The sequence below is a fragment of the Scophthalmus maximus genome, chromosome 3 (assembly GCF_022379125.1).
Source record: "Scophthalmus maximus strain ysfricsl-2021 chromosome 3, ASM2237912v1, whole genome shotgun sequence".
NCBI classification, from domain to species: Eukaryota; Metazoa; Chordata; class Actinopteri; order Pleuronectiformes; family Scophthalmidae; genus Scophthalmus; species Scophthalmus maximus.
This window is the reverse complement of record NC_061517.1, coordinates 5,802,957-5,820,000: the sequence shown is the minus strand read 5'-3', so window position 1 is coordinate 5,820,000 and position 17,044 is coordinate 5,802,957. Positions and strand designations below refer to the sequence as shown.

At 42.3% G+C, this 17,044-nt stretch overlaps 1 protein-coding gene across 1 annotated transcript in view; it reads left to right on the top strand.

Moving 5' to 3' along the window:
* xkr7b (XK, Kell blood group complex subunit-related family, member 7b) overlaps positions 1-14,273 on the top strand; it is a 60,005-nt gene extending 45,732 nt beyond the window's left edge. Inside the window, exons 3-5 of the mRNA XM_047331361.1 lie at positions 3,919-4,118; positions 8,751-8,970; positions 9,359-14,273. Of these exons, the coding sequence (XP_047187317.1) occupies positions 3,919-4,118; positions 8,751-8,970; positions 9,359-10,178 (1,240 nt within the window). The 3' untranslated portion in view covers positions 10,179-14,273. The remainder of the gene's footprint in view (positions 1-3,918; positions 4,119-8,750; positions 8,971-9,358) is intronic.
* The last annotated feature ends 2,771 nt before the right edge of the window (positions 14,274-17,044 follow it).

Here is a 17,044-nt window from a genome sequence, read left to right as displayed (position 1 = left end):
TCTGTAACGAGGAAAGTAGGAACCAATGTGATGTCATTACAGTGTGACCTGACGGAGGAGGTCGGGGGCTGTGACGAGGAGGCTCTAAGGTTTTGTTAAACCCAGCTTGTTTTTGTGCCTCAACCGAACCTTGATACTCATGTTTAAAGCCCGAGCAACCGACAGGGGACACTTTATGGTGGCGCACCGCCGATCCCATTTCCCGTTTCCAGCCGCGCTGAAATTCTCGACGTATGCTCGACTGTTTTTTGCAAAAAACTTATTCAACACGACGCAGCAAACATGGCGATTCACACGGAGGTCGGGTCCAACGGAGGTCGGGTCATGTGACTATATTTAACTCATTCAGAGTTGAGGAAAAGACATTGGTCCTCTGTTGCAGGTGATTATACATAAATTAACACATAGTTATGGACGATATATTCAATTTCCGTGAATAACTTCTTCTAAATATTACTCACTGTAGCTTTAAGCGTTGACAAACAATGACCTGTCGACCTATTATTTATTGATTATCATTCTTATTTTTGTGATGGATGATGAGATAATAAGGGATTTGGCATATGGAACTCGACTCTAATCAAACCCAGAGAAAGTGAAGGATCACATCAGTGTTAGCATCACTTCACTGGCTGCCGGTAACGCTGAGGACGGATTATTAAAATTCTCTTTTACGTATTTTTAAAGCCAAAAAATGGCCTGGCTTCATCTTCATCTCTCAGATTGTCTGTGGGAGTACGTTCCAAACTGCTCGGTGAGGTCGCTCAGTGCTGGTTCTGCTGAACGTGCCACATACAAACTGCAAAAAAATACGGTTTGGCACAAACTCCCAATAATCAGAAATGCATCCTCGTTTAAAAGAAAAAATAACTGCTCTAAACTTTGTTCTATGGTCTTGCTTCTAATCAATTTCAATCGTGTCCTTGCTTCGATCATAATCATAACATTGCTTTAACCCTTTTTTGAAAGATTGTATTGTTTTGACGTCCGGCACTGTCTTGACATTTCCTGTTTTTAAGCTTTTGTTGTTCTGTTTAAACTTTTCATGTAGAGCTGCATTTTATGCTATAAAAAGTGCGATATAAAATGTATTATTATCTCAGCACGAATCCGACGCTGCATTATAGGTCCTCAAACCCCCTCGACAAGCCCCCTTCCGTCTCCGCTGTCCTCGTCTTCTAGTAATTGAAGGTCAAAGTTTTGCGTCAGCCGTCCAACCCCAGCGGACACCGTCCACCTCTGAACATTTGATTGGAGGAGCTTGTTGGAAGTGAGTGAACATCCCCCGACGGACCCGATTCAGGGTGAAAACGTTCTTGAGCACCGTTCAATAGTGGTACTCCGCAGACGTCCAATTCACCGAACCACTGACTTTGCTGCAGTTGTTTTTTGTAGAATTCCACCGGAACCTCCTCCTGAACCGCCGCTAAAAAAAGAGCAGCTGCTGCTGCTTCTGGTGATTTCAGTTGAATTACAAAATCCCTGCCTCCGTCTCTGATCGTGTGTTTCATCCTCCACCTGTACATATTCATTCAAAAAGAGATTTTAAATGTGTCAGAGCGTAATTTATCTGTGTGAGTCGCTCTCCCCTAGGTTCATTCTCGGTTCGCCATCGAGCTTGGCACACACACACACACACACACACACACACACACACACACACACACACACTCAAGCTCTTTTCACTCGGCGGTCCAACTGCGGCCTTGTAGATAGTAGAGTTTTTGCCGGCGAGGAGGATGAAGAAGTGTATACGGCATACGGGGGAGGGGAAAAGAGGAGGAGAGCGGTGGAGGAGAGGATTCATATAGATTTGATAGATTGGAAGCTCGAGGCACAGAGAACGCCTGAGGGAAAGAACAAAATAAATTGGATGAAGAGAGAGAGAGAGAGAGAAGGAAAGAGAGAAAGACAATAGCTGCATGAAATTGGATTGCGAGAGAAACAAAATGAGAGATAACAAGCGGAGGAAAGGAGGCAGGAGAGGAGAGGAAGAGAGGTTGAAGATGAAGATAAATTGAGTGAAGGAGGGGAGAAGTGACACGGAAGAAAGGCAGAGGGGGAAAAGAGGGAGAACGGTGAATGACTCAGGAAGAGGGGGAAATCAAAGACTGAGAAGAGAAACAGAAACTGTGAAACGTACCAACAGGGAGGGAAAAATGGAGTCAAACAAAGACTTGATGTGACATTTGAAAAAGAAAAAACACAAAGACGGCGTTCAGCTCCGCGAGGCCGTAAACAAGTCGTGTGTTTCATCATATAAGACAAATTTAGATTGTTGACCTCATGACGGCACAAGACGAAACGTCAGAGCGTCTCCAAAGTTACAGGAGGAAGTTAGGGTTCATCCTCTGGGGGAGCTGAATGAGTGGGTCCGTCCAGGAGCAGAAGACGGACGGGAAAAAAAGATGGACAAAGAAGTGAAATGTAAAACAGATGAAAACAGAAAGGTGAAAGCGGACTCGCGGAGAGTAAGAGACAGAGGTGGAGCTGGAGAGAGAGAGAGAGACAGAGAGACACAGCGACTGAACGGAGGAGGGGCTGCAGTGCTGGGCCAGCACATTATTTGCAGAGCTACTGATTTTAAGGCCGCAACCGTCGGCCTCGCTGCCTGTCTGTCACGTGTGTGTGTGTGTGTGTGTGTGTGTGAGAGTGTGTGTGTGTCTGTCACGTGTGTGTGTGTGTGTGTGTGTGTGTGTGTGTGTGTGTCTGTCACGTGTGTGTGTGTGTGTGTGTGTCTGTCACGTGTGTGTGTGTGTGTGTGTGTGTGTCAGTTTAGGTGTGTATCATATCCATATCTGTGTGTGTACGTACATGTACATGCCTATACCCTGCTGCGTTATTTTTACCCCTCTGTTTATAAAATCGGCTTCGGGGATGCAGAAGCGCAGGAAGTGAGAGCTTTGTCTCCTGCGAGCTTCGTTTTCTCTTCCACAGCCCGCTTCTCCGTCGTCCATTGTTCCCAACCGTTGTCGTTCCTTTCGCAGCCTGAGGAGGTGAAGGTATCTCTTGATTGACGATGAGTATTAACTTCCTTGTATTATACAAGGAAATGAGTGAGCTTAGCGTCTGTATTTCTACATGTAAGGCATACTCTATGTTCCTGTTCTTCATGTTCAGTGTATAACATCTTGTGCCTTGAAACACCACACACACACACACACACACACACACACACACACACCAGCTTTTCCAAAACGTTTCCCTGTTTTATCAAACGCGACCTTCTGACAAGCGGCGTCTCTTCAATGCAGACGCCGCGGCAGCGGGTGAAAATAAAGCCTTCACAGATCTTTGAACGATTCCCGCTCCTCCTCTTCCTCGCGTCGACATTTGTGTTCGGATTTGAAAAACAAGAAACAAAAAACAGGGGAGCGACTCTGTGCCGCGCACCGGGTGAACCGTTGCGACCAATCCCGCTCCTGACACCGGGAAAAACCCCCAAACCAAAACAAAAGCACGTCAGAGCCGAACAGTGACAGGTGACCGGTGTTTTTTTCCTCTTCTCGCCGAGGGTTCACATTCTCTCCGGAAGGATGTCGTTTGGTTCCTGATCCCGTCGTATCCTAGCGTCTGTTTGTTTACACCCGTCGAGCAGAAACTCCTGCGGCGTTAAATCATACCCAAACACCTCAGTGGTTGACATCCTTTGACAGATGATGCCGCCGTTGCTTTCAACGCAAACAGGTTCCCGAGTTTAGAGCCAATGTTTGAGATGCAGCACGTACGTCGATGTGATGTCAACGCTGCCTGCAGATCAGATTAAAACATTAGAACGATGAAAACATTCGGAGCAAATAGGAATAATGTGTACTATTCTATCTTTGGCACCAAAGACAAAACTCCAGCAAAAAGAATCTGCCATGCAGGAATGTTGAGGGACTGATGAAGGAGCTCCTCTGTGTCTCTGGCCCGCAGGTATGTCCACGCCCTCTACCTGGGCGCCCAGAGCCGGTGGCACACCGACGGGCCCCGCCGCCACTTCCACTGGCGGCTGATGTTCGAGAGCGCCGACATCACCATGCTCCGCCTGCTGGAGGCCTTCCTCAAGTCGGCGCCGCAGCTCGTCCTCCAGCTGAGCATCATGATCCACGGAAACGGCGTCCTCCCTCTGCAAGGTGAGTGGGACTGGCTGGTCTCTCACTGGAGCTGTTGAAGCTGAATGTTGAAGCGGGGGGGGGGTGCCAGATGGGGCGACTGAAAATCTCGGGGTGGCACACCAAAGCCATAAGCCATAACTGAATTTCAGGAATTCTATCATGCCCTGGTAGTTTATTTTGGAGTTTTGGATTTGAGGTTTTGAGAGTTGGATTTTGTTTATCGAAGTCTGTTTTTTGTCACCTTGGTTATTAAATACTCTTTTTTTCCTTCTTACCTTTATCTGGGGCCTGCTCCTTCAAACCCGTGACACTTAAACCTAACTATACCATTTAACTATGATAAAAAAATATACTTAATTGATTTAAATGAATAGCAGCCAATGTAGAAGAATCAGAAAAGAAGCATTTTACCACCATGTAGCATGTTATGCATATGCTACATGAGTAGTTCTTTTTTCAGGCACGGCCCCGTGGAGCTGGTTTGAACTACTTTATATATGACTCAGTGTTGTAGTTCAGGGAGTTGTCGCTTTGTTATTTATTGGATCAAATAAAACCATGTGAGAAGATTAGAGGGGGAAATGTATTTGGTTGATCTGCGGGCAACTCACAGACACACTGCGAATACGAGACACAACTACAGAGAGAATTTCATGGAGGTGAAGCAGCTCAACTCTGGAGCTGTTTATTTCACCACTGTTGAAATGTCAATAATAATCCCTCAGTTAAAAGGCACAGTGGAAGCAGGAAGTCCGTCTGAAAAACTGTGTCTGCTCCCGGTTCTTTACCCAACACACTCTAAACGTTAAAGTTTGTGAGGATAAAGTTGTTGTTGATGTTATTACCGATAAAGATAAGACCCAGGTTGTAATAAACCAGGATTCATCATTTAAGAAAACTTTTCTTAATCCCCTCAGATCTTGTTTGCATTTATTTTATCGGATTTCATCAGTCGTCACATCTGATTGGTTTAAAGGCTTCTGCATAGAGGGGAGGGTGGGGGGTCGGGTGGGGGGTGGGGGGTTCTGTTTCATTCATCAAAAGCCCATCTGCTTCTTGTAAAAGGTGCATGAATAAAGCATAGACTCTTCTACTGATATATGTTCATTATATATTCATTAAACTCTCTCTCTTCTCTCTCGCTCTCTTTTTCCAACTCAAATACACACACACACACACACACACAGAGCTAACACATTTCCAACCTTAAACCTAAAACCAAGTCGAAGAGAAGTGAAGAACCAGACCTCATAGGAACCACAACACGCGCACACACACACACACACACACACACACACACACACATATCTCAGGTTAGTTATTAAACTTTTATGTTTTTCATTTTGCACACCCTCCCTCCGTAGCCTTTATTGTGTTAGTGCCGATCAGGCTCATTGATGATTTCATAACTCGGATCAATCAGAGGAATCATCAACCCGTGCTGACAATTATTCATTCAGGTCCTCTGTGAGGTACAAACTCCAAACATCTGCCGCCTCCCGTCTCTCCGAGTGGTTGGGATTTGCTGGGTTTTTCAGAGCTCAACAGACTGCATCTGTCCCATTTACCCATAATCCCCTTTGTTCTGCTTATTTTCTCATGAAGCTGCTTTGGTTTGTGTTCTGAAGCCGCGGTCCGGGACACCAGGACACCAACAAGAGCTGGTGGTTCAGTGGGATCACTGGCTCCGATTCATATCAGAGTCCAGTTTTACATGGTTGTATTTTTTTTGGAAAGAAAAATTGGTTTCAACCAAAGTATTTAACATCCAGGGGAATTGTGGAACCGCCCCTGCAGCAGATTCTTATTCTCCACCGCCAGTGCACATTCTCTATGGAGTAGGAAAGAATCATAACTCTGGCGAAATCATTATTTACTTGAGGGACCAACTCCCAGGACGTCAAGGACATTGTTAGCGTGGCACAGCAGTGGTACATTCGAGAAGTGTATTGTGCTGCGTCTCTTTTTTTTTACTGTTCTGAAAATTTGTCATGATAAATGTTATTCATAGAGCGCTTTTATAATAGAAAGTTACAAAGGGCTCTACAACCTAGGAACATGAACTACAATATGAAAGTAGAAAAGGAAGCTTAAAAACACTGTGGTTAGAAAAGACTGGATAAGGTGCGTGAAATAACACAGACCCGGGTCAGCATGTAGTGTCATGTCATGTCATGTCATGTCATGTTGTGTCATGTTGTCCATCTTGTGGTTTACACTGGTATGTTCTCCCTCCAGGAAGTGACTCGCTCACAAAGTCCAAAAATGACAAACCTTTGTTACTGTTACTGTTCTGTCTCATAAAGTTGAGCTTCAAGTTGTGCACTTAGTGGGTGCATCTGTTTTCCCCTTGTGGTTCTCCGTAGATATGTGCAGTTGCTGCACACAGAGCGTTCAGGACTATAAACCAATACATACAACCTTGTTTTTAACTTTATTGAACAGCCAGGGATACATCGAGTGGATGACCTCCTATGTGCACCATGCGTCCAAGCACGCCAGGGGTCAACAGACCCAAAAAAAGTTAATAAAAACAAGTTAATAAAACTTCAACTTAAGCTTGAACCCTTTCCACTTTTTGTTTGTACATTCAGATGTATAGTTGGATGTTGATTATAGTCATGCTCTCAAAATCTTTAGTTGTTGTTGTTATTATTTATATAAGAATTCATATTAATGTCTCATGTACCCAGCCCGACTGCAGCCCAAACCAGCTGTCATGCAGCAGCCCGTACGGCGAGAAAAAAGCCAAAGGGACCACCAATATTTGTTCATGTACCAGAGTCAGATGGTGGACTCGCTGCTGCAGTTTAATAATGTTACACAGCTTTTAGTGCTCGTTAGTGTTAATATTTGTTTTATTATAATTGATTTAGATACAAGGATAAGGAAACAATATGGTTCTATCTCTAAGTTTAACATGTTGCAGCCCATAGTATAACTCAGAGGGACCCAGAACTGACTCTTGAGGCACTCCACACATAATTTCGGAGGAAAGACATGTAGGAAACGTTGCACCTAAACCTAAAAAAAAAAAAATCTAAGATGGAGAACAACCAAGCATTTGTGAGGTCATTGGTTACCCTGAGAAGGGCGATGTTGAAATGACACTGGTGAAAATACACTAGATGTGTATTTTTCAAAACATTAACTTTTTTTTCAATGACAGTAAGTTTCTACTGAAATTCTGTCTGATCTCTTTCCTCAACATGATCAAATGATCAAAATTCTATAAAAGAAAAAAGAAGGAAAGTCAGTGCTGCTCTTTTTTGGGGCTCAATTTTTAATGATCTCTCAGTGTGATTCATGGCTAATTCGAGACAAGACTGCATGATTAACACACATGAATGTTTAATGTGTTAAACTGTTCTCTGGGCGGCTCACTGTGGGCCTCACTGTTACAGTTATGTGGAGGTTAACGCTCATTTGACCACAGTATTAGACTGATTCAGATTAGTTCGAACCAACTATATAGGTGTAAGTAATCGGTGGGCAACGATTGATTATTTTTTATTTCATTTTGAGACATAATTTCAGCTACTGGTTAAGGCAGCAGTCTTATAAAATGTGTAATACCAGCTAGATTTAGTTTGAAAGATATTGACTCCTTTATCACCATCCAGGCAAATTTCCACTGAATTTACTTTTACCCTGGTTGGTTGGTTGGTTGGTTTTGTTTGTTGGTTGGTTAGTTTTGTTGGTTGGTTGGTTTGTTAGTTGGTTGGTTGGTTGGTTGGTTGGTTGGTTAGTTGGTTGGTTGGTCAGTCAGCAGGAAAACAAAAAATATTTCAACGGAACTGGATGGAAGGTGGAAGGATGGGACATGAGCCAAAGAACCCATTCAATTTTGGCGCAGATGCAGTCGAAAGGGCAGATCCAGGAATTTTTTTATCCCCAGGGAATAATTCATGGATATTGATTTATTGATTTATTTAGAGGACTGATATTTACAAGTGTGTGCAATTTGGTGTGGATTGCAAAAAAAAAAACCTAGATCTTGCAGATTTAACTGTGGTTTCATAAGGGGACTATTGGGCCTTGGTGGAGGTTTGCATTCTACTGAGTGCCATTCTAGTGATCATAAAATGAACTGATTGTCATCAAGTTCCATCATTTTTTATTTTAATTACTCCCAGCAATACAAATTATTTTAGACCAATAAAACATTGGTCTAAAAAAATTAGAAAATAAAAAGAAATGAAAAAGATGTAGATAATGTTACATTTATATTATTTTTTTAAATAGACAGAACATAAACGTGTGTGATAAATATGTACAAAATGTAATTAAAAGTACTTAGTATTGCAGTTCAAAAATAACTTGTATTCAAATCTTTAACACCTTCATCAGCAGATGGAGTTGGATGTTTAGTTGTCATCATCCGACCACAAGACCAAGATTACCTTCACATTATCTTTATTATTTCCTGCCGGTTATACACCTGTAAAAAGCTGACAAATTGTCAATTTCGTACAATATCACTGGTGTGAATTGAAAGCTCCACTGAAAACTTGCACTATTGATGGTTAGAATGTCAGTGTGCGTGAGTTCTTTTTGCAATTAGTCCTTTTATCTTTGCCAGTTATGTCCCTTTCATTCCCTTTCTCTTATTTTCTCTCTCTCTGTCCCTCCCTCTCTCCGTCTCTCCAGGTCTCTCAGCCTCAGCCTCCCTTGTCTCTCTGGCCTGGATGATCGCCTCCTACCAGAAGGTTCTTCGGGACTCCCGTGATGACAAGCTGCCCATGTCCTACAAGGCCGTGATCGCACAGATGCTGTGGCACTTCTTCACCATCGGGGCGAGGACCGTGGCCTTCGCCCTCTTCGCCTCCGTCTTCCAGCTCTACTTCGGCATATTCATCGTCAGCCACTGGTACGTCAACTGTGACCTGATGCAAAGGGGTCTGGCTTCACAGTACAGAGCATAGCTTTTGACACTTGATGATGAGTGAAAATGATGAATGATGATGATATATTTTAATAGTTATTTCTTTTTGACTTTCCTCTACATTGTACTAACAAGCAAAGTATTAAGTCTGCAGTGCAAGCATGTGGATGTATGAGAAGGGCAGAGAGAAGCGAAGTAGCAGAGGGAGAGGGAGGGGTGAGAGGAGTGGAGTGGTAGCTTTCAATAACTAATGATGTTCTGCCATGATATACATATTTGTAGAGATGTTTTAAAAGGCACTACAACATGAAGTTGAAAAAGATTCATGTCATACGTATGTCATATCCTGCAGTATTTTTTCTTGATCTTTCAGGTGTGTCATGACTTTCTGGATCATTCAAGGTGAGACTGACTTTTGCATGTCCAAGTGGGAGGAGATCATCTACAACATGGTGGTGGGCATCATCTACATCTTCTGCTGGTTCAATGTGAAGGAGGGCCCCAGTCGTTTCCGCATGACCGTCTACTATTCTGTGACGCTGGCTGAGAACGTCGCACTGACCGCTGCCTGGTACACCTACCGTGGCCCGCACACCTCCGACTCGTACGCCCTGGTTGTGGTGTGTCTGGTGGCCTGCAGCTTTGCCCTGGGAACCTTCTTCATGTTGGTGTACTACTGCTGGCTGCACCCTGATGGGCCCGTCCTGGGCTCACATTGGGGAGGGTGTGTGGACGAGGGCATGGTGGGTGCCGGAGGGGTGGCGGGAGTGATTGATGCTTGCCTCACCCCGTCACAAGGATCCCAAACAGACATGGTCATTACAAGCCCTCCGAGGACTCTCCCCAGGACTAAAGACACAGGGGAGCCGGTTCCTGGAGAGAGAGACAGGGACAGGGACAAGGAGAAAGACAGGGACAGTTGCCTGCCTGTCTTCCAAGTACGGCCCTCCCCTTCCTCCTCTCCTGCACTACTCCACAGGACCTCCTCTTCATCCCGTGCGCTGGAGGGCCCCGTGATCCGGATTGACCTCCCAAGAAAGCGATACCCAGCCTGGGACGCGCACTTTATTGATCGGCGCCTCCGCAAGACCATCTTGCTCCTGGAGACAACATCAGCCGTCAGCCCCCGGATACAGTACAGGAGTAGCATGATGGGCAGCAAAGAGGTACTAGAATATGAGACAACGGTCTGAGCCAATAGGGCCTCTTCAACTTAAAATGCAGTCTGGGACCAAGGCTTAGCCCGAGATTAGTTCTCATCCCAGGAATACCTACGCCGGAAAACGCATTGAAAGGAGACAAAGTGTCAGCAAACAGCTTTTGAGAAGACAGGTTGTCAGAACTTGATTGTAAAATGTGAAGCGCAATCTGGGACCAAGGCTCTCCCCTTAGGACACAGTCCGGGAGTAGGTAGCTTGAATGAGCTGTGGGAAGTAAATGGCGTAACGCTGAACTGGGATAATCTTCACCTTTTGTAAAAAACTTGGCAGTGAGAAATCACTCATCTCGGGACCAAGGAGTGTTAGATTCAGATACATCATGCGCGTCAGCACAAGAGATGTGGGAGCAAGGAAGTTGCAGAGTTTGAGATAACTGAGAAATGTTCTGCTGCATTAACCTGAGCCTTGGAAACCAGAGACTTAATAGAGACTTTCCAGTGAATGTTTAGAGACTGGTTACCAGGGTTTGCATGGGACATGCAATAATTTTGGTTTGGCAGCAAATGGGGACCGATTATTCAATAAATACTGCTCAAGTGATTTGCAGGACGAAAGATGCCATAAGATCTACCTTAAATAATATTTTTTTGGGATCTAGCTTACATGCAGTATAATAGAGTAAATATGTTTCAACAGCACTTAAATGACTAAGAAAGACATAACTAGAGGATGACTAATTGTAAAACAATTAGATTTAGCCAAGTTTTAACAAGCTACATACCTTTGACCTCCAAATCACAAATTCATTGCGAACACACAATGATTTTGAAAAGTATACGCATAGAAAGGTAGGAATTTATTTGTGTCATAAAGGGTGAGAGATGATAATATTCCCCCATCAGACTTCCAAAAGATGACATGTCCCTGACAACCTTTGGTATCCCATCGTCTAGGCTTCATCAGTGGTGTCGAAAAGGAAATAGTCTTCTACTTTGGTCAACAGAGAACACGAGGATCCATCAAATGTAGGCTAACAACTCAGTGTAGGTCCAACTAGATACAAGTTACAACAGTCACCCATCCATATGTTACAACAGCGGCCATTACAGAAGTCCCACAGTTAACCTCCCAGCTACCTGAGAAAAGGACGTGTTTGGAAAAAATCAGGACTGGATGTAAGGTGGATGACAACCAGATAGCCTTCTGTCACTCACCACCTCAACAGGACTGTGATGTAAAGTTGAATAAATACAGATGTCAGATATAAGCTATTATAATAAGCTGTAGTTAGGTGATGAATGGTGTTTGGTTGAGACGCTTCATTTACTCCTAAGAGTCTAAATTTTGTCTCGAGTCGTTTCCTTTTCTCGAATACATACAGGGGTGGAAAGGGTTTCATGAGCAACCTCATTTTGCTGTGAAAACATTTTTCTGTGTTCTTTTTTTTTGGGGGGGGGGGGGGGGGGGTAAAGTGGTTGAAAAAAAAATACTTTGTCACATCAACAGAACTTTAAGATTTCCAGAAGGGTTTGTTGGAGTATTAAAACCAACAAAACACATCGGGTACGAGATTTACACATGAAACCAAACATGCTCAATGAAAATTAATAACAAAAAGTCAAAGATGCAAAGTATCATGGCATAGTCAAAGACAATTTAGCAAGTTAGTTAGTTACACAGCTGCTTTTTCTTGCTTCAGAAAAATGTTGATAAGGATTGAAGGTGGCATTGTTTACAAAATGTAAACCATGTACAGGCTTTTCAAAGTGTTTATTTGTAGATTCAGGTTTGGACTGAGGTCACTTGACTAACTAAAAGAAGAACAATGTCATGGTCAAAACTGACACTTAATCTTCTCTGCTCCTTTGAACTGCTGTTGTGATGCCCCGGAGCAAGAAGCTACAACTGGAAAACATTCAGCGGAGCCAAGCAGTGACCAACTTCAGAGGTCGAAGTTTAAACGTGGCACTTCCCAGGTGTCGATGAATGTCAATACCAATTAGAAGCAGCCGGGTGCTGTGAAAGTCAAGTATGGTCAGCAACAGTATCTGAAGGGGGAAAAAAATAAAACAACAGCACTAGCATCATAGCTAACTTCAATCATGTCACACAACAGATTTCTCTTTGGGAGTCTCTCTTTGAAGTTCTTCTCAAAAAGATTTTTTTGTTTTATGAAAAGCCATTAGAGGGATGTCTGTGCATTAAAGGTGATCTTATTTTTTCATGAGGTGGGAGGTCTGTAAGTCCGTCCCAGAAACTCTTAAACCAATGTTGTGATTGTTTCGGATGAAGATAAAGTTAGCATTAATAGCAATGCACAAAAAAACCCATTACATTCACTATGTGACCTTGACGCATCTCTAAAAGCATGTTAATCAAAGCACGTTTGAAGATGCATTTCAGATCCTGTGCAGTGAGAAAGACTTTTGCAGGTCATGAAATAGTTTAGCTGCTTCGTTAAACTCAGTAGCTGTGATGGGTAGATTGTAGTTTTACAACCCAACCATCCTTTAGAAGAAGATGCCGATGTTCAGGGGGTCACCAGTTCAAGGTTGACTTGCAAAAGCACAAAAAAACTACAAAAAAAACAATATGGCACAGTAAAACATTCATGAACCTGTTATCTCCACCCAAACTGACAAGAAGAAGAAAATTTAACGCAAGCTGGGGGCCAACACAGGCGTGTTCATTGTTGCTGTATCCAGGACAGGTTGTTATAATAATCACCTGTATGCCGATGATGCATGTATATATTCTTAAATGTTGAAGGGACTCCCAGGGGTAAAACTTACTTCTAGTCTTGTGTACTTTAGGTCGATGTGTAGAGCAATCACTCAGAGCAGTTTATATACTTACTTTACAACAGCATTGTTGCCATATTTAGGATAAAAAGTAGGCTAAAGAGCACAGACCAGGGCCCAGTTATACTTGACAGTTCTTTGGAACTTATTTTTTTGTATCAGTGAAAATTTTGGTCAGACTGTGGTGCTAGAGGAAAGCGTAAGGGATCATTGACATCATTGGGAACCATTTTCTCGGGGGGCATTTGTTTGCAGACATGTTCAATTTGTTTTTTTCTCAGAAACCTTCTGCTGTTGCCATCATCCAAGATGAGACTGCTGCTGACCTCACATCACTTCCCACACTTTCTCATGTGTCCATTCGCATCTCGCGGATGTGCCGCGTCATTTTCTGAGAATGTGAACAATCAGCACTCTGAGGGATCGCAGGATACACTGAGTGGCCATCACATGCGTTGGTAAAGCAAGTATATAAGCGCTCTCACCATAACAAGGTCTGTGGTTGTATGTGTGTCTCCTCTACCGGGTAAAAAATCAGGAACACAAATTTTAAAAAAAAAAATGCTATTGGTAATGATGCAGTTTTATCATCTGAATAGAGTTGTGTCCGACCTGAACTTGTGGATGTTGGTGCACTGGTGAAAGTCATGCCGATGTCAATGGTGCTGAAAACAATGACTCTTGGTCAAACGTGATCATGTTAAACATGACGGGCCTGAAGGCTAATGTACAGCTGATGCATATGTTAACCTCACAAACGCGGACCGGGGGCGAGTCCTTTGTTGTTGAGGTCGAATAACAGTTCAAAGTGGTGCACAGGTTAAATATTGACTTGAACAAAATCATGTTAAAAAAAAGGAAACGGTGAGTTTAAACTCAAATCATCTTTTATTAATTGATGCAAGTATTTATGTTTATTTATTTTTGTATTTGTTTTATATCTATTTATCTATTGTTTACTCACCCAGTGGCCATGTCTTTGGTATGACTCTTATATTAAGATGTAAAAACTGAAAACAGATTTTTTTTTTTGTACTCATTCTATATATCTGTATATACCAGAGTGGCGCTATACTAGGACGTGCGTGTATGAGTATGTGTGCTTTGGTTTGTATTTAATGTATGTACAGTATGTATGTATATAAGGATGTGCTCTAAGTTTCTTTTTTGATAATGCTGCTTAAACATCCTTCTGAGTGAACGAGCAGAAAAATAAACCAACGGTGAAAATATCTATGATGATGTAAAAAAAAAGAAAAAAAACTTAACAAGCTGTGCTGATAACTGTAGATGGGAACAATACTGTAGTAAACATGGTTGAACAGCCGTCGAAATAATCTCCCTGAGTGTGTGTGTGTGTGTGTGTGTGTGTGTGTGTATGTGTGTCTTTTTTAATGGCTCCAGAGCTACGAAGTAACTCAGCATATTTACTCATATATATTTTACATAAGAAAGATTTTTAAACGTAATTTTTAATTTACAATTTGTGAATACATCTCAAGGGAAGGATTGTACTTTTTATTTCACTACAGCTATAGGTACTAGTTACTTCACTACTTGCATTTATATGATATACTCAATATGGCAATGTGGTAGAGTGGTCATATAGTAGCACTGCATTGACCTTCTATAACATTGAAATGCAGCTTACAAGTTAATTTTTTAATAATTTACATGAGAAGATGGACATGGACGAAGATGGACGCTTTGTTACCATGATGATGAAGGTCCAGTTCACACTATGGATCATATTACTACACCTACGACACTTTTCTTCCCTCCTCGCATGTCCTTCTCCCCTCTTCTGCTTTCAACTTTTTCTTCATAATCTTCCCTTTTCTCCATCCTCTTCCGTGTTCCCCCTCTCCTCTTCGTCCTGTGTGCTTCATACCTGTTTCACTCCTCTTTTTCGTTTCTTCTCTTGCTTCAGACCTCGTGTATTTTTGAAGGGTGTTTTTTTTTTAAGGATGCTGCCTCTTTGATAGTGCTGATCCGAGCGCACACACTCACTCACACACTCACACACACATCAATCGCGAGGGTGTGAACTTCAAAGCAAATCAGACCAAGATATTTTTCGTGGTGCATCAACTCTGTATCTTTAAAAGCGTGCATGCATGCGTATGTTCCAAAGACAGAACATCCAGTGCAGGTGAGTCCATGTATATAATATAAATGCATTCACTGTGTGTGTGTGTGTGTGTGTGTGAACAATTAATGTCACCGTGGAGAAGAAAAGTATCAATCAACTGTCGCAGTCCATATTTTGAAATTCTCCAGTCGGTTGCAGACGACAGACGTTGACAGCATGTCTCCTAGCAACCCCATGCTCACAGAGGTCAGCCAACTGCTGCCATGGAAACACCCACTCCGACAATAGAGGTTAGATTCTGTTCCAATACAAGTATGGTGGCAAGGGGTTCACCCCCTTTTGAAAATCATTTGTGTTTTTGTTTGTGTTTGTGATTTTGTATCATTATACCTTCCTTTCAACTTTAAAGAATCCATTTCTTTTCAAGGGATTCATGGGAACCATTGAATATGTTAAAATATATATATTTAATTTATTTATGTGATCAATGACTTAGATTGGAAACATTTTGGTAGTTAAGGCCCCAGCCAAGTTCCTCAGGGCTAGAAGAAGAGACACATACATACACACACACACACACACACACACACACACACACACCCCGAGAGAGAGAGAGAGAGAGAGCAAGACAAAAAAAAACCACTCAAAAGATAAATGGCCCATCTTTGTCTCCCGTCGCCTAGGTAACTGGACGATCGTTAAGCAGCTATCCCTCTGGTCACCATGAAGTGGTTACCCTGACAATAGGTGAGTACGTGTGTGTGTGTGTGTGTGTGTGTCAGGGAGGTCTCAGGTTTATTGTCATCCACCTCCATCAGTGTCCGTTTAAGAAGGACTACGTCTTTCTTTCCCAACTCTCCTCCTCTTCCTCCTCTCTCCACCTCCAGTTCGTTTTTTTCGTCACAGCGCTGCCTCCCTGTGTTCAAACCTGCTCACCGCACCCGGAGACTAATGGAAGAAAAAATTAAGGTATTGTGCGGCAGGTATTTTACATTCAATTATTGTTGTGTGTAAGTTTGGCATCTTTGTCAACATTCTGCAGTTACTAGCCCTTGAAAACGCTTCTAATCTGCTTCATCAGAACTTTGTACATATGATTTCATCGGGCTTGACAGTTCTGGCAACATCTGCAAACAACCCAACAACTGCCATCACATGTTGACTCATATATTGCTCAACCGCGATTGGTACAGTGACTTTTCAAACCAATGAGAAAAGCAAGGACTGATCTCATGTGAAATAATCAAAACTCATAAAAGACGTTTATCAGAAAGTTTTTTTTAAAGCATCTCTTTTCCAAAACTGAAATTAAACATTCATGTCAAATGTGATCAACACATCACACACTCAATATAGTTTCTTCATTCATTCATTAGATGTTAACTGGATACTTGCATTAACACACTTTCTAGAGATAAATTTAGAAATGCTGTGAAAGTTAACAGGTGTTTCTTCTGAATATCTTTGTTCCCTGATATCCAGTGTTAGGCTGGATTACATTGGCGTATTTTTTTTTCCAATTTTTGTATTCAGTTATGTATTAGATTAGATTACAAAAAATGTAATTAATCAGGATTTCTTTTAGATCACTTCAAAACCAAACAATGAAAATATTACACAATGCAACCACAAACATTTTTTATTTGCATTCGGTAAAATCAAACAATCAACAATCATCACGATCACGTTTTATACTACTTTGGTGTTTTATATTTTATTATACTTTCACAGTTTAGCCTAAGTCATCTCCACAACCTCGGTACAGTGAGTACAGAGGGTCAAAGACATTTAACAAGGTTGTGAAAGATGTTTCTGGAGTCGGAGCAAGTAACGTTGAACGAGGTAAAGGTTACGTTTGAATAAAGGTTAACTTTGTGTATCTGTTATGAGAGTGGGGGGAATGGACCTTATCAGTCTCTGGTGGAGTTTCCTCTTGGACAGGAAGTGGCCTTCCTTTGTTTCCTGTTCTGACCTCGTGTGTGTGTGTGTGTGTGTGTGTGTGTGTG